Source organism: Phoxinus phoxinus (assembly GCF_949152265.1).
Source record: "Phoxinus phoxinus genome assembly, chromosome: 15".
Lineage (NCBI taxonomy): Eukaryota > Metazoa > Chordata > Actinopteri > Cypriniformes > Leuciscidae > Phoxinus > Phoxinus phoxinus.
The window spans coordinates 5,479,990-5,501,440 of NC_136890.1; the positions used below are offsets into that span (position 1 = coordinate 5,479,990).

The following is a 21,451-nucleotide window of genomic DNA, read 5'->3' on the forward strand; positions in this document are numbered from 1 at the left end:
AGACTAGTGGACTCTAGTATCACGTTATATCACGTTCAACATATCAAGTTTTCGCTGTCTCCATTATGTTTCATGCAATTTTGAAAAAAGCAGAATTGGTTATTAACTGCACTTAGTCTTCATTCCTACTTACTTTGACATTTGACCGTACTTTGATCAAATATTGTTCTTCGCACAAAGCACAAGAATAATAACTGTGAATAATGTGGTTTTAACAGTTTTTAGCCACAAACATTAAACCCAATAACATTATATATATAAATATATATATATATATATATAGCTAAATATATATTATATATAAAATATTGTGACTTTTTCTCGCAATTGACCCTTCGCAGGGAGCTTGATTGACAGGTGATTTGACCAATCATACTTCGCCATCCGCCATTTTGTCCGACAAAGCAGTCAGGAGAGTTAGTAGATTAACATGGGAGGATTTGAACTTGAGAAGCGGAGTGTACTGACGCCTTTCCGCGGTTAAAACAACATTCCTTCTGATGTTCATTCATGTTTATCTGATGCTATAAATGAACTAGAAGGAAGAGATGATCGGTTCACGAGCAGCTTTAACTGATGCTCTACAGCGATCTGTCAGACACATTAAAGAGCCACAAAACAGTATTTATTGTTTAAATTTCTTTTTAAAAATGACCAAATTTGAAAGGTGAGACTTTGTTTAATATGTTTAATATCAATAGTAACCCAAAAGTAATCTGCTCTGTCCTATCTGTCAGCGTGTTGTCAGTGTCTCTGCTCCGCGATGTATTTTTCACTGCGTGAGAACATGGTGTGGCGTGAGAGCGGCGTAGCTTGTCGGACATAGCGACAGTAACTAAGGGGGTCTTTGCGAACGGTCAATTGCGAGAGTATATCTCACATTTGCAAGAAGTCTGAATTGTGAGACATGAACTCACAATTGTGTGATTATTTTGTCTCAAAATTTTTATTATTTTGTCTCAGAATTGTGTGATCAGAATTGAGGCGAAAACAAGCTTCCATAGTGTTTATGTATATACAGTATATTTATATTATTATTATTATTATTTGTATGTGTGTTTAAATTTACTGTAGAGTGAAAAGATGTGTTGCTTCGGGGTTATAAAGGATAAATAGCGTATATTTGCAAGGATATGACCAAATATTTTAGATGAACACTAAGTACAAGAATCTGCCTATGAAAAACCATATCTGTGGATCACTAATCTGAATATTGCGGGAACACGTCCCCTCTGTTCTGGACACGATTTGAAATCGCTGGTGTTTCTGACGCCACAAACTACCTTGTAACCAATCAGATCAACTTGTGACCGTCAACCAGTGGATCTCTGAGCTGAGTGAGTGAGAGGAGGCGGGGCTAATTTGCATATTCATAGCACCGCGTATACTAAATGAGGCAAGGGTGTAAAGTAACATTCAAGCTATTTTTAAGGGGTGGTATAATGCCCTTTTCACGAGATGTAAAATAAGTCTCTGATTTTTTATTTATTTTTCAAGGAAAAAACTTTTAAATATGTCATTTTGGTGATCAAAGATAAAATGATTGACTAGAGGGGGACTTTAAAGTCAACTCAAGAAGACAAAAGTGTAAAATCTTTTAAACATCTATATATGAAAATGTTGATGGTGGCCTTTACCTGCGCAGGAATTGCAGAGACTGAGTGATAGTGATGAGGCTTCTTCTCTGCATGACCCTCTGAAACACTTGACCCTCCATCACCCACAGCCTGCTGTTCACAAGAGCTGCAGAGACACACACACATCCACACCGAATCTCAAGCAATCTGTGGACTGACGGGATCAAAGGAGAGAGTGAGGCAGTTTACCTGTGGTGGATAGACATGTAAAGACAGATAAAGAAATTGATATGGATGGTACGACCTGCATTGAAAAACAAGTCTGAGATCCTTGAAGAAAAAAAAACAGACCAGCATGGACTGGCAATTGGTAATATATAAAGTTGCAAGGAAAATTGTGAAAATAACTCGGTTATTGTCTAAAGCCCCCTGTGACACACACACACACACACACACACACACACACACACACACACACACACACACACACACACACACACACACACACACACACACACACACACACACACACACACACACACACACACACACACACACACGAATAGAATAGAATAGAATAGAATAGAATAGAATAGAATAGAATAGAATAGAATATTCATTTGTCAACAACTACATTGGCCAGGCTGAATAACAATAGTGTTATTTAACCTAAAAAATAAAAATAAAAAAATATACCTTGTCGATGGATTACATTTTTTTTTTTTGAGTAAATATTATACAGAATAAGGGTTAATAATTTAACACATTTTGTGTGCATTTTGCTGTTTTTAAAGTTTAGGTATATCAATGGCCTTATGTTCTCTAGACATCAGTATCTGCCACTGGAGAAACATACACTATTGCAAGTTTAGCATTAACACATTTACAAGTTAGAATGTTTCTTAATAAAGCGCAAGATAATTCTTAATGAACCTTATGCTGAACTGCTTCTACCAAGTTCCATAAAAATAAAAAAAGAGGGATCAACTGAAAATAGTTCACCCACAATTCATTCTCGATCACTTCGTGTTCCTGAGACCCCCTTGAATTAGTAATTTCACAGATTAATTGACTTTGCCGTCATTAGGAAGAGAAAAACTGCAATCTGTCTCCTCTGCTCTCTCCTGGTACCTCTGTCTACCTCTCTTTTATCCCTGTCCTTTTCTCTGCCAGATCTCTGTGAATAGATAAATGAATACCACAAACACAGATATGACTGTGAGACACTGAAATGCGATTGTTGCATCCATTTAAATTCTAGAAACCATTACAGAGTGACATATTTAACAGTAAAGCAACAATCCCCATTATATTTTACATTACTAGATTTATGAAGGTTTATGATTAACTTCTATTTGACTCCAAACATTAAAATCCAAATAATAATAATAATAGCAGTGGAGTTATTATTTATTGATTGTATCACCTTTCAGTAAAGTGCATGACTCACTCTGTCACTCTTAATTCAATGCCACAATTCCCCCTGTGTTTTGTGTTCAAGGACTTTTATATTGAACTGCATGTTCTGTTCCTTTTGTACTGCTTTTTTTCTTCCTGTGTTTAGTTCCTGTAATGTTTGTATTTTGCTGAATTTGGAACCACATACCCAGCAAGCAATTTTGCATTTGAAAAAACATCTAATAGCGTCCATAAACACAGCCTGACGTCTAAAACAAGGCAAAATTTGGGCTGTTAATGAAAATGTAATAGACGTCTAACCATAGCGCAAGAATAGACTTCATGACAAAGAAATTAAACCAAGCACCTTGTAATCACTGTTGATTTTGCTTACATAATAGAATATCATACATCTCGCAAGTATTTTGTAAAAATATTACATGTAACCAAATTTAAGGTTATTTTGGCTAGAATAGCCGGACTATATCGGTCTATAGTTAACCTAGACGGTGAAATGATGGATATTGCTACTAGCATACTACTCTTACTATTTATGTCTTAGAAAGATATGGTAAAAGTAGTATGAGTGGTATGCTAGTATGCAGTTCTGAATTCAGCATTTGTTTCCACAGCTGCCATGTTTTTTTCAATTGTTACCCTTGTTAGTCTCTAGTAATTAATTTCCCACAGCTGTTTCTTGTTAGCCTCTTGTTATCCTGTGTATATCTACTCCTGTGTTTCAGTAACATAGTACTTATATAGTTTATTTCTCACAGTTCTGACTTTATTTCTCGTCATTGAGAGTTTATATCTCGCAGTTCTGACTTTATTTCTCGCCATTGAGAGTTTATATCTCGCAGTTCTGACTTTATTTCTCGTCATTGAGAGTTTATATCTCGCAGTTCTGACTTTATTTCTCGCCATTGTGAGTTTATATCTCGCAGTTCTGACTTTATTTCTCGCCGTTTATATCTTGCAGTTCTGACTTTATATCTCGCAGTTCTGACTTTATTTCTCGCCATTGAAAGTTTATATCTTGCAGTTCTGACTTTATATCTCGCAGTTCTGACTTTATTTCTCGCCATTGAAAGTTTATATCTCGCAGTTCTGACTTTATTTCTCGCCATTGAAAGTTTATATCTCGCAGTTCTGACTTTATTTCTCGCCATTGAAAGTTTATATCTCGCAGTTCTGACTTTATTTCTCGCCATTGAAAGTTTATATCTTGCAGTTCTGACTTTATTTCTCGTCATTGTGAGTTTATATCTCACAGTTCTGACTTTATTTCTCGCCATTGAAAGTTTATATCTCGCAGTTCTGACTTTATTTCTCGCCATTGAAAGTTTATATCTTGCAGTTCTGACTTTATTTCTCGCCATTGAAAGTTTATATCTTGCAGTTCTGACTTTATATCTCGCAGTTCTGACTTTATTTCTCGCCATTGTGACTTTATATCTCGCAGTTCTGACTTTATTTCTCGCCATTGAAAGTTTATATCTTGCAGTTCTGACTTTATATCTCGCAGTTCTGACTTTATTTCTCGCCATTGTGACTTTATATCTCGCAGTTCTGACTTTATTTCTCGCCATTGAAAGTTTATATCTCGCAGTTCTGACTTTATTTCTCGCCATTGAAAGTTTATATCTTGCAGTTCTGACTTTATTTCTCGTCATTGTGAGTTTATATCTCACAGTTCTGACTTTATTTCTCGCCGTTTATATCTTGCAGTTCTGACTTTATTTCTCGTCATTGTGAGTTTATATCTCACAGTTCTGACTTTATTTCTCGCCATTGTGAGTTTATATCTCGCAGTTCTGACTTTATTTCTCACAATTGCAAGTTTATATCTCACAGTTCTGACTTTATTTCTCGCCATTGTGAGTTTATATCACACATGAATTCAGAATTGTGAGATAAAGTCGCAATTATCCTTTAAATTGTTTTATTCTGTGGCGGAAACAAGCTTCCCTGATTGAGAAAACTGTGTTTATCTTTTACTTAGATTTATAGAAGAGATCAGGCTAGACAGCAAAGATCAGAAAAGAAACAGAGAAGAAAAAAGAGGAGAGAAAAAAGAAAGCAATTTCAGGCTGTCACCAAACACACGACCTGAACAAAGCTGAAGAAAAGAGTTGAGGAAAGCTTGAAAAGAGTCTTGAAATAAATAGGGTGTAAGGGTAGAAAAAGCCTGAAAATTCAGAAAGAGAGACTGAGTGGGAAAATAAAAGACAAATGCGGAATTGGAAAAGGACATCAACTGAAAGATGAAAATGACACAATCAAGTCTGACTTTGTCTGTCGAAGAAAAGAAAGATCTGGTATAAAATGATCTGACTTGATTGGATCCTCCATTCACTTTCAATCCATCTTTTTAGCTCATTCTCTTTCCTTCAGACCTTATTCCTTGTTTTTTTATGCTATATTAAAATTAATAGATCTAGCTGATGTCCCTGTGGCTCAGAATGGGCTCAAGAGAGTATGTGAAATAAGAGAGAGAAGAGGTGTTGAGAGAGTCATAAATCAAAGCATGATGTGGGGGATACACCTCAAAGAATGAACATTAATTCATCTACCTGACAAAGATATCTTCTTCAGGGTTGAAGAAATGACATATTTTCTCTACAGAAACCCCCAAAAATTTACCATACAATCAATGTGTTTACATGTAAAAAAATTTTTTTTGAATTCACTGTGACATCTTGCAATTATGTGACTTGTGTTACACAACGTGACTTTATATCATTAGTGACTTTATTTCTAACAGTGACTTTGTGCTTCACAATGTGACTTTTTTTCTTACAATTACCTTTTTAAAATGTTATTCTGAGATGGAAACATGATTCATAGGATACAGCTGCATTTTGTATTAAAATTAAGAGGTAATATTTCCCAAAATTACCAAAGACAACTAGTGTAATAAGACTTGAAGGACCAACATAAAAATCACAACCATGTGTGATTTTTTTTATTTTAGATTTGTCCATTCAATATGCAGTATGTTTTGTGGACTCTAGTGTGGTGTGTTGTAGGCTGAGAATTGCTATGATTTCTCCTTTGATGTCATATTCCCCTGATCTCTCAGTACAGCTTCAGATGGCGGATGGCGGGAATACTCTGATTACCCAGACACACTCAGTGCATCCCAAGTGGGATTAACATGGCATATGTACTACTACTACTACACTCATTATGTGAACAACTTATGAGTGCATTTTCTACAGAATAATTTTCAAATGAGATCTTTACTATTTCAACTGCTTCGCCTAGGCAACAATATGAATAAACTGACTTTTTTTCAAGACTTCTGCTTCTCAGATCATTTTCCTGAAAAATAAGACCAAGTCCACAGTAATCTCATATACTGTCTAATTTAAAGTTGACATGAAACGGAAGTTGCGATCATCTTTTCTGTCCTATTGTGACGTATGTCTGTTTGAAACAGCTTTTAGAACAAGAACAAATGTAGGGCAGGACTTGAATTTGTTCACAGGAAATTGATTGGATGGTTGTGGCTTGCTATTGGTGGATCTTATATGAGTGACAGGTTGCCCCGCCCTCACACCAGTTAACACATTAGAAGAGAAGAGATGCCATTGCAAGAGGGAGGAGGGAGAAGTTATTTTGATTAAAAATTAAAAGGGCACAAAAGAAATAATAATGATGTGCATTGATAAATCATTTAAATAAATAATGCAATGTTCCATTAAAAAAACAGCAAGAATTATCCATTTTGATTTTATGGTGACTTTAAAGAGTTTCAGAAGAGATCTCAAACAGATTTGATCAAACCCCCAAAGTCTGTAATCAAAAGACAGATTTCTCAGTATGAACTAAAACCGTTCTCATCAAATTCTTCCAAAACCAAATTATATAATCTATACTTTCCACAGTAATTTTATATCTCTTTACTCCTACTGTATGTCAACAACTGCCTCATTTATTGACAAATGACTCCATTAAGCCCTCTGAGCTCTGTGTGTGTGAGTGAATGCACGGATACGTCAATACCTGTGAGTGTGTGTGTGTGAGTGAATGCACGGATACGTCAATACCTGTGAGTGTGTGTGTGTGAGTGAATGCACGGATACGTCAATACCTGTGAGTGTGTGTGTGTGTGTGTGTGTGTGTGTGTGTGTGTGTGTGTGTGCGCGTGTGAGTGAATGCACACATGTGTCAATACCTGTGACAGTAGTGGAGCAGGTGTGGTTATGAATGAGGGCCAGTTCTTCAAACATCATCCCCGGCTCAATGATGTGCAGCCTCTGGCCAGCCCTGGATACCTCCAGTTTTCCCTCTGTTAACACACACAAACACACACACACACACACACACACACACACACACACACACACACACACACACACACACACACACACACACACACACACACACACACATCCCTCAAGTTTGCCGGGAGTGACAGGTGTTGAGTGACAGTATGCCTGACACATAGACAGATGATCTGAATCTGGCCCATCACAGATTTGGCACGGAGAAGCCCAGAGCCAAAACAATCCGGCACATCAGGACAAATACTGCCCTCCTTCTTAACAAATCACGGATGGGGATTATCACAGCTCACGGACAGGTATTGATGAAAACTTTAATGGATGGTGATAGATCTCTTCTCCTGCTCTCCATCCTTTTTTTTCACTTGCAACCTGGTTATTTAGACACACACTGAGATTTTAAAACTCATTCCCCTCACATAACCAGCTGGAATGTTTTCTCTCGCTCTATCTTCCCAGAAGCAGGTCAGGCTCACACTTCTCTTGCTACCTGCCTGGTCCTGCAAATGCTATGGGAGGTGCATACTAATTATTGTGCCTCAGTCAGAGAAAGGAACAGAACAAATGATTGTCTGAAGTCCACTTGAAATGTTAGTCAAGGTGTCTTACACCAATGACATAATTTATTTGTATGACCGTTGTGCACCTTCTCTTCAACCTTCAGAATTAAACAGGATTTTTTGATACTGTATCTTTAAGAATTATATTTGACTCTTTACTGCTTGTTCTTGATTTTAATTTCACTTTATTGCAATAGTCCACTTTAGATATTCTGCATAAGTATATTTGCATGTCAAATAACATTTGAAACACGGAAAGCGGATGCATGCACCTTTTGTTTTTCACTGAGGAGCCGAGATTGTGGCGGCCGTACAGAGATGGTCAGGGAATGGGATCCTTCAGGGAACAAGAGTTACATACGTAACCGTGATGTAACCGAGACATTCCTTTTCAGTCGGTCACGTTCGACGTTACATCAACGTGTCGTTGTATTTGGGATCCCTATTGAAAATGGCACGTTGCTGCCACTTCCAGTGCCCTGAGCAAGCTTCTCAGACCCCCTACTGACTGGGGCGGAAAGCTTTGCGCAGGGAGAGTTCGAACTATTGGATAACACTGGGAAAGCTTGCAAGCCGACACTGGAGTGGGAACTTTGGTGTCACTGGCTGGTTGAAGCGAGCACTTGGGAAGAAACCGGCTCAATGCCACAGGCTGAGAGTTTGGTGATAGTTGGGGTGATAGAAACCCGGCTTGGACCGCGCTGCCACGTCCATCTCGGGACTCGACCGTGGAGCCAGTATTGAAGCGGCCTCATATGAAGCAATCCGAGCGGCGTCACATATGCAGATGCCATATTCCCCAGGAGCCTCTGAATAGTTTCAGTGGTGCAGCTGTCCTGCGTTTGAGCGAGCTCACGCAGTCCAACACTGACTGGACGCGGGCCTCCGTGAGGCGCACTGTCGTGTTGATCGTGTCCAGCTCCATACCGAGAAAAGAGATCCTCTGCCCGGGGGTGAGTTTGCTTTTTTCCCAGTTGACCCGAAGCCCTAGGTGGCTGAGGTGACTGAGGTGACGCCAGACAAAACAACGCTATTTACATTGTTTTATAATAAATTTACATTATATTTGTCTCAAATCATCATTAATGTACATACTGACTTCACCCTGTGATGCAAGATACATTTAGTTTTACATTCACTTAATGATGTTTTATTAACAAGGTTCGGGAGGAACACGTTCTAATGATCAAGCAATCAAGTCATTCCAACCAGCTGTCAGCAATCAGTAATCAACAGGTCCACTCAATCAGCACGAGTAAAACCTATAAATATACACAGTCACCTCACCCATATTCCTCGACCGTTTTCAGCATCCCTCCACCACCCCATCTCCTCACACTTGCCTGGTTATCTTCCTAACCAGAGATACGGGGGGAGTACTCTTGGTTCGGGCCCAATTTCCGAGCTCGGAGCCCTCCCCCCGGACAGCACGCCAAATACGCATAACCGTTTACTCTCTGATCATTCGTAAGTGTGAACTCGTGAATAGAAATCAGCTGCGTGGATGACAATTGCTGATGTTATCGGATTTTCAGGTGAGATTCTCAATTAATTCAGTTAACGTACGCCCTGAGGGAAAGTGTTCAGACTTCACAAACTATTATTTGTATAATTGTACAGTACAATCATAACATAGTACAGACATTATCTTAATTTCATAATGTCCTTAAACAAAACAAAACGACCCCCTTAATAGTCAGGCTGTGGCGAAAGAGATTTTTATATCTGTAAAGTTGCTTTGGTAAGAGAGCTGAAGGGTAGGAGCTTATAGAAAAGATGAACAGTACATAACATAAGCACATCTCACTGCAATCCATAAAGAAATACATTATTCAGAATATGCCTGGAGGCATGACTAGACCTCGGCTAATAATGAGTGACTTTTGAGCACTAGGTTATAAGATAACCATGTAAGCACTGGGATCTGTGAATGTTCAGACATGCTCACAAATCAACATGCAGTATGAGTCCAAAGAAAACATGTACCATTCTGAGAGGGGTTATGAGGTGAGGACAACTCTTTCATTCTTGCACTCTTCCTCACCTTCAGCAATGTATGCCTGGGTTCCATTATCCCCTTCCTGGACAAAACACACACCCTGTTTGAGTGTGATGGGATAGGCAGAATCCACCAAACACAGCATTTGATCCCTGTCTAGATATTTCATGCAGTCATTTTCTGCTAAAGCCGATTCTATCAGCCTCTTTGACCTGAAAGAAATAAAGATATATATACAAAGTGTTACACTGGGGAAATGTAGCACTAGGAGACATGAGTATGAGTTGAAATTTTCGGAGGGTTCTTACTCTTCGCTCTTGCTATGGCTGATTGGTGGGTTTTGTAAGACTAGTTTTGGCTCCATGGTTACTGAATCTGTAACCAGAGCTTTTCTCCTCACTCTCAGGGAAGAAGCACGTTGTTGACCTAAATGCAAATGAAAAGAGAGTAAAGATGAATACCGGTAATAAGATTTTTTTTATAAGATAAAAAAAAAGACTGGGTAATTACATCTGAACTCTGAGCAGTTTGTTGATGTACACTGCATATAAAAATGTTTGCTTTTTCATACACTATTATGGTTGCACTAATGTATTCTTCTTTCATCCTTGACTTTATGTCTCTTGGGATTCAGTAGGTCGTACTTTATAAAAGTTTAGAATATTACTTAATTTAAAACTCAATTAACATAAACTTCAAATGCCAATAACAATTAAAAATGTGTGTATGTGTGTGAAACTATACAGTCCAGTGTTTGCACTCTTAGATGAGACATGGCCATATGGAACGACAACTTAGCTACAGTAATGTTCATAACTATTACCAGGGAAACCAGAATTAGGAAAGTCTACTAAGGACCAACCATTACATCGCTATGTAACCTATCAAAAAACAGTCACTGGTAGTGTGGAGGGGCTTCACCCGGGAGTGACAATGTTGAGCTGCTAGAGTTCGCAAAGTTTATCTATATGCAAATACAGAGTGATTCAGCAACCACCAATGCAAATGAAAACAAAGGCCCTGATGCATTTTCATTTATCTGATAGCAAGTTGACGTCGCTAAATACAGGTGTAAACGGGGCATAAAACATTTTGAGCTTGTCCACTTTCAACCATTTCCAGAGCTATTTGAAAACACATTCAACCGAATTGCTTTTGTAGAATTGCCACCTACACTTCGCCTACTGACCTAATACATAATCATTGTGGGACGTGCAGAAAGAAAGCGCACCAAAACATTATGCAATTCAAACTTTGCTGCATTGTAGCAAAACACATGGATTTTGATCATGGGAACGAAATTGCAGCTGCCTTCTTTATCCTTTTCAGTTGCTTGCTTTCTGATCACACGCAATCCACGTAACATGGGTTTGTTCGGTCAATAGTGTTTGTAGATTACAATAAATCCTTGCTACCTAGAAAGTGATGTAGAGTGACAGAATAAGAGGGGAGTGTCACAAAGAAATTTAATCAGAAGTGGTCACAGAAGATATGCATTTTAAAAGGTGGAAACAGTACGTCTCGGCTGAGATCGGCTGAACAGTACACGTCCTGTGATCGGAGCACTGAAAACGCATCTTAACACCAGGTGGAAACAGGGCAGAGAAGTTCACTCTATCAATTCCCGGAAGAGATTGTTCACAAAAAATGGTGGAATATAAAAGATGATATTTTGAAGAATGTTGGCAACCAAAAAATATTGAAACTCACTGACTTCAAATATATGGTAAAAAAAAAAAAAAAATCATATTTCAAAATATCTTCTTTTATGATCCACAGAATAAGGTAAGTTGTGGCTTTTCATATGCTAGAAGGTAAAGTGAGTTATATCACAGGGGTACGTTTCTGGCATTTTTGATGAAAGATTATGACAGCAAAAAATTGCTAATGAAATTATTTAAAAATATATTACTGAGCATGGGCGTAGAATACGACATGCTCCCTGCACTTTTAATAAAACGAAAATTCGTCCGCTGCACTTTTCTCGAGCAAGTGTGTTCACATAGAGGTTTTCATGGGCCAATGTGAATCAATCTAGATTCAAATTCAAAGAGACGAGATAGATACATGACCTGATGTTTAATTATCCAAATTGAAGCGATGTGAACATTATGGAGCACCAAATTCACATGTAAAGTATGTTTCATTCATTCTGGAAGCACAGGGTGCTCTCTCCCCGAAACTTCAAAACGGACGCGTATAAGTAATAACTTATGACTTTTACAGGATATCCCTTATAGCCGCAGACAAGGGCTGTGTCCAAAGTATTTTGAATAAGTATTACTACACGACCACTAAAAAAAGTATGTTCTATATTTTTATTTATTTTTTTATTTAACCTTTATTTAACCAGATGATCTCATTGAGATTTAAAACCTCTTTTGCAAGAGAGACCTGGCCAAAATGGCAGCATACTAACAACGCATAGTTACAAAATACAAATATGATCACCAAGCATACGTACAACAACAAGAAACATTTAAACAAGATCCTCAAGATACATACACAAACCACATCAACATCAGGCTACTTAAAAATACAATTTATACCTACCATAGGTATAAAGTGATATAGGTATTTAAGGTATAAAGTGATATAGGTATATAAAAACTGTGACAACAATTTATGGCATCTATTTCCAACACTTTCATACGATGTTTAAATTCACCAAATGAAATCAGAGTTCGCAATTGCAAATCAGTCTGTAATGTGTTCCAGGTGTCTGGGGCTGCAAAACTAAAAGCCTTCTTACCAAGCTCTGTACGAACCGTACAGTTAACAAATACAAATTACCAGAGCGCAAATTATAAGAACTGATATTACGTGACATATAGGAGCAAAGATAAGACGGAAGCATATCCAATATAGACTTATAAATAAAAATAAGCCAACGTATATGTCTCCTTACTGACAATGAGGGTCAGTTTGTCATTTTGTACAAGGTACAATGATGTACTGATGCCTTACATCCAGTCACAAATCTTAATGCATTATGGTAGACAGTATCCAACAAAGACAAACATCGATCAGGCGCATTTCTATAAAGCAAATCACCGTAATCGAGTGCAGTGAGAAACGTGGTAGCAACCAATCTCCTCCTGGTTTTCCAAGAAAAACAGGCTTTATTTCTAAAATAAAATCCTATTTTTAATTTGAGCTTTTGTACAAAAAGAAAGCTGATCGTCGATTAATAAACCCAAATATTTGTACAATTTGACTTGTTCGATCATATATAGTATGAATGTGTGTATGAATGAAATCTGGACGTACTACACAGGGGCTGGAGTGGATGTGTGTGGCCCAGACATATAATGACAGAGCCGTTATGGAGAGTGTAACGCTCTCTGGGCTACGCTCTGGAATTTCCCTATCGAGAGCAGGCTCAGGGACTTCACTTTCTAGAGCAGACTCAGGAATTTCTCTCACTGGAACGGACTCGCTGATTTCTCCGACTGGAGTGGACTGTGGAATTTCAGTCTCCAGAACTGACTCGGGAATTTCCCCCACTGGAATGGACTTAGGAGTGGACTCTGGATGTGGGGACCAGAGAGGGGAAGATTTCTTCAGAGCCGCCTGGATGGGAATAAACGCAGGACTTTTTGCCACCAGATCAACGCTGTTCAAAAGCATCTTTCGGGTTCGAATGAAGACTGGAGGAATGAATGAGATGGTTCCGATGTTGAGGGATGTGGAGGGTTCGGCCGGAGGTTCAGGGTGAGCTGGAGCACCCAAACGCTTTTGTATTGTCCTGTAACTTCATCATGAAATGATGACACCATGAAATCAATAGGGGCGACAGTGGCTCAGTGGTTCATGTAGGTTGTCTACAATCCAGAAGGTTGGTGGTTCAATCCCCGGTTCAACCTGACCAAGTGTCGAGGTGTCCATGAGCAAGACACCTAACCCCAGCTGCTCCCAACGAGCTGGATGGCGCCTTGTATGGCTGACACCGCCGTCGGTGTATGAATGGGTGAATGTGAGGCAACATGTAAAGCGCTTTGGTGGCCATTGGGTCTGTGAAAGCGCTATATAAAAATGTAGTCCAAATCCATTTCATGCCAGAACCATTTAGCCAGAGGACGTAATTAATATAATCAAATAAGGCAGTGGTTCTCAAACCTGTCCTGGAGTACCACCAGTCCTGCTCATTTTGGATGTCTCCCTCCTCTATCACACCTGATTCAGCTGAGCTCATTAGTAGAGACCGCTAGACCGGAAATGGATGTGTCAGGCTGCGTTTACACTTGGCATTAACATGCGACTTGTATCCGGATGTTGTCCACATACACATTGAAAAGACGCTTCTGATCGGAATGTTATCCGTGTCCAGGTTCTGAGGTAGTCGAGGACGCATTGTGATCGGATCTCAGTGTAAAATGTAAACGCAATCCAGCTATCGTGTCTGCATTCACAGGTGGACGTCACACAAAACCCGCCCACTGTCATTATTCCCCGTCCACTCTCCGGAACTGAGAGCTGTGTGGTTTTGCGATACAGTCGAGTGCGAAGTACATCGCAAATATACTGAAATGTTTGGCTTTCGCACCCTAAAGTTCCATTCATTTTCTGTAAAGAACGTGCATTTTTCTCCCACCACAGCTGGCAACGTTCTCGGTTGGACCCATACGTTTCTCTGTACCATTTCCATTATGGCATCTATCAACATTATTAGTACTTGCAGCCTCTTCATCCTCCTCATTATGCGAGATTTGTAAAATGTCCCCTGACTGAAAACTGTTTTTAAAAGAAAACCCACCACTTCAGGTCGACTTTGCACTGGAGCCATCCTTTTTTTTTTTATTCGCGGTAATGCGAGATCTGATCTGTTATCCAGATACAGAAGCCACTTGATGTGGACAGGTGTAAACGCACCGTGATTGGCTTATCATCCGATCTGCTTGATCGGATCACGGTGATCGCATGTTAACCACTCAGGTTTGAGAACCACTGAACTAAGGGTATATAACATTTACCAGGAGCAAGAATTTAAAATAAATCATCTTCCAGTCCCATCCAAAAGCAGGCATTGAGCGTAGAATCGCTCCTGCTCACCAGATGGGAATATTCCAAAACCTCCTCCACATAACGCTCCAGACTCTAGAGGTCGACCGTTTTGACAGATGGTGTACAGAAGATTGTCCTCAGCCTGTCTTCTTCTGTCAGCCAGATCCATGCACTGAGTCTTTGTAGGTCCTGGATCCTGTCACGGTGGATGGCTGTAATGAAGCGACCGACGAAGGAGATGTGCAAAATAGTTCTTTAATCCATGAATCAAAATAATAAATAGAACAACAACTCAGAGGAAACACAACCACGTGCACATTGACATGAAACAATCCAGGACAAAGAACTAACAGAAACTGAGGGCTTAAATACACAGGGCAAACAAAGGGACAGGTGAATAGGATAAATCAAATAAAACACATGGGAAAACTGGGTCAAAAGAAAACAACAACTGAACATCATGAAAACTAAGACAAGACAGAACATAATCCAGACTGTGACATCGCAATCATGTTGCATTGTGGTCTATGGATCTGCCTGAAGTGTACTTACTGAGTAGACTCACTCCCTCAGTCAAAATCAAGGGGTCGGGGCTCGGGGGGTCTGTCCAAATAAACTCCCTCGCCCACTTGATGAAGTCGAATGCACCCTTTATTACAGTGTAGAAACTATTAAATATGTTTTCTGCCTAATTCTGTGATAGCAAATTATTATTTTTTGCATTGTATAAAATCCTTGTAGTAGACTTGTAGTACATAAACAGTCATACAATTGTCATATAAGAAATAATCTTACAGAATACAAATTAGTGGTTATTGTTCAGAAGTGTAGGCTTTTTGATTTAATTAAAAGCGAGAGATAGGAAAAAATAAAACCTGTCAATTAGACAAAGGTCAGGAAAAACTGGCATTACACTTGAAATGTCTTTCCCCATATCTGCAGACGAAACCCAATAAACACTGTCATGTTGTCTTGCGTTCTGAGGCGGATACCTGGTGTTTGGGAGTGCAATCGTGTGAGACGCTTCTGGGACTGGCAGGTAATTATACCCAGCCGCTTTGATGACAGACTTTGGCTCAGGCATTTCAGAGTGACAAAACCAACATTTGATATGCTGTGCAATAAAACTGGTCCCCTGGTTAGCCCAGTTATCCAATCACATCCTCAGTTGAGGAAAAGTCACATGATTTTTTTTTGTTGCACATCAATAATGAGTAATTTGGTAAATATATTGTAGTTTATGCGCATGTCTTCTTATCGGGTAAGATTTTTTAAATATGATGTGCATCTTGCCTAATTTTTTTATGTGATATCACAAATTTTTCATACAAGGTGGATGTAAAGATAGCTTTACTCCCCTTAGTTGTCCAGTAGTGAGTAGTGACGCCTGCTATTTACTGGTTATTTGGTAACTAAACAGAATTTCATTTAGTTTAGAGACAACATGTCACAACGTTTACATTGTACACTAACTGGCTAATGTTTTTATTAGTGCTTGACACAAATGTCACGATTTAAATGAATAAGCTTGTGTTTTGATTCTGATCTAGAATCTTGATTCAATATCGATTCATTTGAATAAATATCAGGTAGTTACAGTCGCTACATGTTCATTTTTCTCAATTAAGGAAAAAAATCTCTCAACCAATGCTGTAAACATTAAAGTCCCCCTGTAGTCAATAATTGTATCTCTTAAAACTCATCGGTGATCACCAAAATTACATATTTAAACGTTTTTTCCCTGAGAATTTTTACACCCTTATATTAGCAACGCCTCCACTCACTCGCACCAGCTCAGAGATACACTCGGCCAACTTTACTGTAGTTAACGCTGCACAATGGCAAGTGGAAATACTGGTTTAATTCAGCCATATATATTTGAACCAAAAACTGATTCAGAAGAAGTTGAAGAGTGACTTATACAGGCTTGTCTACATGTCGATGTATCAGAATGGTACAATGCATTTAATGTATCGCTCTCTACAACACCGGACACATAACGGTAATGGATATGATTAGCCTTTTGCTTGACTACATTATCAAGCTAATAATGTGATGCTACTGTTACACAAACCATGTTCCCGTTCGCCATCTCAGAGTCAAAAAGTGTCTTCTAAAAATCAGCCTTAGTTAAATGCTTTAAACAACTCAGAACGCCAATGGAGAAAGCTAGTTCATCATAACATCGTAATATACATCATAATTCACCCGCTATTGCTAAATGTACACGGTTTTTCATACCAACAGGACAATATACCAGGATACCCTGGCTTCTCTTGAGACTTTTGATAATGTCTTTGGTTCACTGCAGTTTTAAGGAGACTTATGAATTTGCTCATGGTTTGTCTTAAAGCATATTAAAAGCACCACATTGATAGACAGACTTGATTTTCATCACAGGGGGTCTTTAATATGCTTTGTTATAATAATAACGTTATAGTATTTTAAATGATATGATTAAAAATATAATAAATAATTAATAAAGTGCATATATTTCGCAAAATACTCTTCTATTTATTTTTTCTAGATAACTAACACCCTGGTTATCAAATGGCTTTTCTGAGGTAAATATAACATTGTGTTTACGAACGCTGTATTATTGACCTCTTTCCCTGGTTGAAACCCTGATGGATGCGATTACATATAGAGGGTTTCCGGTAACACTTTACAATACGGGTGCACTAATATGCATAAATTCATACTTAACTAATGCACAGATAATCATGTGTTAATGAATGACTCATGAGGAATAAACCATTAATTAATGATTACTGCATCAGCAACTAATACAGACTCTAAATGATTAATAGATTAAGTAATATATTAATTGTTATTAATTAAATGTGTCATAATGCATTAATTCCCTAATAACATATTTTATTAACTAATAGTGTAAATGAATGCATTAATTACCACAATAGTCATGTAGGCTACTTCAACTTTGAATTGTCTGCTTTAATTAATCATTAGCTAATGATTGGCAAATGTATCATTATGTTATGACTTTACTTGTTGAGGCACATGACTATTAAGTAATTGTTAAGTTATATGTCATTTTTGGTTTTGACATCCACACTAAGCCATGGATTTCAATTTCTTCAACCAAGATTTCACTGAGTCCGATGAACTGCCGCATCCTACGTTGTTGTTCATGCACAGGAATAGGCCTATGTCAGGTTAAGCTTGAGGTCGTGGTACATTGAGAACTTGCGGCCGAGCTCTGCTATTTCATAACACTGTGTCTAGACTGGACAAAGACAATAGAACGTCCATTATGATACTACACTGGATGTGGCGCGACGCTACACGACAAAACCCAGTAAACTGATGCCACACTCTATTCCTGACGTACTCCGAGCTCTTGCGCTAGTTCTGTTACGATGGACAACTGGACTTGCAATGGTCTGTCATGTCCAGTGTAGACAGCTGGTCTCGTCCAGTTGAAACAGTGTAACCGCGGTCAGGAGTTCAGATTCTGGTGTGCTGATATTTGTGTGCAGCCCAACTCACCCATCCTTAAAACACATTCTCTGACATTACATTCACTGCATGTGCAAACTGTCAAAAGCCATGAATGGCATATTACTTAACAATTAGCTAATAAGCATGTGCCTCAACAAGTAAAGTCATAACATAATGATACATTTGCAAATCATAATGATTAATTAAAGCAGACAACTGGAAGTTGAAGTACATTGCTTTGACAAATTCTTTTAGTTAATAAAATATGTTATTAGGGAATGAATGCATTATATGACACATTTAATTAATAACAATTCATGTATTACTTAATATATTAACCATATATAATCTTTATTAGTTGCTGATGCAGTAATCATTAATTAATGGTTTATTTCTTCATGAGTCATACATTAACACATGATTATCTGTGCATTAGTTAAGCATGAATTAATGCATATTAGTGCACCCGTATTGTAAAGTGTTACCGGGTTTTCACTACACATCATCAATCCGGAAGTCGGCCATTTTGGAGGCACTGAATGTAAACAATGTCACTGAACTGAACGGACTCGCAAATTTGGCTGATTATTGCTGATTAAAAGTTAAAGAGAAGAGTGCAAAAAACTGATGAAAGAAGGCGTTTGTGGTTGAGAGAGGTACAGCATCAGCCACAAGTGTAAATAGCGTTGACTATGGCTAAAATGTTGACGTAGTTAACTATGGCTACATTTACACTGTCAGTCCAAATCTGATAATCTTTGTATCCGATTGGAATTTGATCTAAAATGATGTCCACACTGTATCGCAACTGTTCAGATCCGATTTGTGTGTCCATGCAGCTCTTTGGCAATATGGCAATGACGTTGCGTTGATGGAGGGGTTTGCATTTGCAATAGAGATGTTGTCTAATTTAAATTTTACAACATGGAAATGTGAAGCCGCCGCTCTGGACCACTGCATCTTGAGCGGCAGACCTGTAGGAGGCTGTTATGAACTTTCCGCGCTCTTGTCTGCGCTGGTTTCAAAAATAATAATTTTTTGCTCATCCGGCACTTTGCAACAACACAGCATTGTTTCGGCAGCGACTTTTAGCATGTTCCCTATAACAGCGCCTGACGTTTACATTTTACGTGGCGTGAGAGTCACATACCACGCGAAATCCGATCAGAGCGTTAATTCAGAGTAAAGCTGATGTCCTGATATATGATTTGAATAGGATTTCAAACCACATTTGGATGTAGCTTGAAACGGATTTCATGTGCTTTTTTGGACTGACAATCTGAACGGGATGCTTATCTATGTCGGGATAAGAAATAGAAGGAAGAATTGCAGTAAGGGCTAGAGAAGGGCTTCAGATCTTTACCACATATTAACTTTAGTTTGTCAAAATTTTGCGCTCTTTCCTGCTTACCAAGTCCTTCTCTATAGGATTTTGCAGCTTCCACATGTTTTTTCCGTGATTTATTAGTGTAGTGTTCAGTAGTACATAAACAGTCCAATCCATGCTGTTGTTTACATCCGAGTGCCTCCATAATGGCCGCACATCCGGGTTACCGCCCAAAACGTGACGTCGGTGAAAACCCTCTATGATACATTTCTTTAAGTTGTACTGTATCTTTCCACATACCTTATGATGTTCATTCGTGTTAATTTATTGTTAACAAGTAGTAAAGAGGAAGAGATGATCGGTTCCAACCTGCTTAAGTGCCAAAACGGTTTTTATTGTTTGAATTTCGTAATAAAATTGACAGAATGTGAAAGCTGAGACTGTCTCAAATAAAAATAACCTGCTCTGTCTTGTCTGTCTGTGTCAGTGTCCTCTTTGCTTAGATTTTTCACTGCGTATGAAAATGGATGTGGCGTCAGAGCGTGAAAACAGTTCAATTTGCGTCAGCCATATTTTAACACAATACAATTTTTTTATTATTATTGTAATGTTTATTATTGATTTTTAATAATACGTTTTTGTATATATTTTTTTTTTTATCAGAGAAAAAACAATCTAGTCAAAATGTATTTCTGACTTAGCCTATAGCATAAAATACATTTCAAAAATAAAACGGGTTTCAGTACCAGCAGTGGCAGCTGAGGTGCCTGGAGCGGAGAGGCGCAGACGGTCGAGCTCCCCCTGCAGGCGGCGTATCAGATCATCTTTAGCGTCCAGTTCAAGCTCCAGCTCGTCGATAAGAGCATCTCTTTGCCGTAACTCCTCAATCTTCATCTGAAGTGCGAACTGAAGATCTCTGAGAGTGCCCATGAGCCCTATATAAATATATGGGGATATACTGGGACTGTGGAGTGAAATAACTGAACAATCCAAATAAATTAATGGCAGACAAAACTCAAGTTGCTCTGCTATATTTTAAGTCTTTAAAGCTCGACGACTGTAATAACCTATTAAGGTGCAAGCTGCATAATAAGCCATATTAAAGCTACAACAAAACCAAATTTAGCCTATTTTTAATTTGTTTAAATATAGCAGAAGAAGACATTTAGCTTACCTGAATAAAACGATCGAGGAACATGGGAATTACAATCACGGCGAAGGCGATTTTCCTCAGTAATTACAGCTGGTCAGCTTGTGGAATAGGCTACTTGAGAAATCCAGAGTGTGAATGTTTGAATCATGTCTTCACAGCACTCGCGGTGATATGAGTGCGTGTGTGAGTGAGTGCGAGTGTGTGTGTGTGTGTGTGTGTGTGAGAGAGGGGGAGAGGGTAGGAGCTCATACTAATAGCCTACATTTACGGAGAATTAAATACTATGACCACAGTGTTTAGGCTAGACGACTTGCATAAACTGATGACACAAAATACACGGTTTTCATTGCATTCAACCTTGCATTAAAGTCCCCATGAAATCAAATATTTTTGTTTTTTGGCTTTTAATATGAATATGTTAGCCATACTGTTATCTCTTAGTAAGTGTGCTTCAAAACAATGACAAAATTCGCATTTAGATTATGCATTCAAAACTTAGCCTACTTCCGCCAATGGATCAATGATTTTGAAGACATCACTCTGCATTTCTCATCAGGTTTTCTGTCCAATCAAATGCTAAGCTCCGCCCCCTACATTATAAATGGACGCTGAAGCTGCAGCTAAAATCGATCACTTGTTCACACAATTACGATTTTACACAGTGAATGGCACATAGTGCACT

General features: G+C 38.5%; 1 protein-coding gene across 6 annotated transcripts in view; it reads right to left on the reverse strand.

Moving 5' to 3' along the window:
• The window catches only part of prkg1l (protein kinase cGMP-dependent 1, like), a gene marked incomplete at its 5' end in the record, with an annotated part of 36,145 nt that extends 15,599 nt beyond the window's left edge, over positions 1-20,546 (reverse strand). For 3 of the 6 annotated variants that reach the window (XM_079637951.1, XM_079637950.1, XM_079637949.1), the window contains 5 exons: positions 1,638-1,743; positions 7,156-7,269; positions 9,869-10,035; positions 10,132-10,249; positions 19,701-19,823. In XM_079637951.1, coding sequence (XP_079494077.1) covers positions 1,638-1,743; positions 7,156-7,269; positions 9,869-10,035; positions 10,132-10,249; positions 19,701-19,821 — 626 coding nt within the window. Of the gene's footprint in view, positions 1-1,637; positions 1,744-2,583; positions 2,755-7,155; positions 7,270-9,868; positions 10,036-10,131; positions 10,250-19,700; positions 19,824-20,362 lie in introns of those variants that run through there. The other 3 variants (XM_079637954.1, XM_079637953.1, XM_079637952.1) reach the window with 3 other exon arrangements.
• Positions 20,547-21,451: the final 905 nt, after the last annotated feature.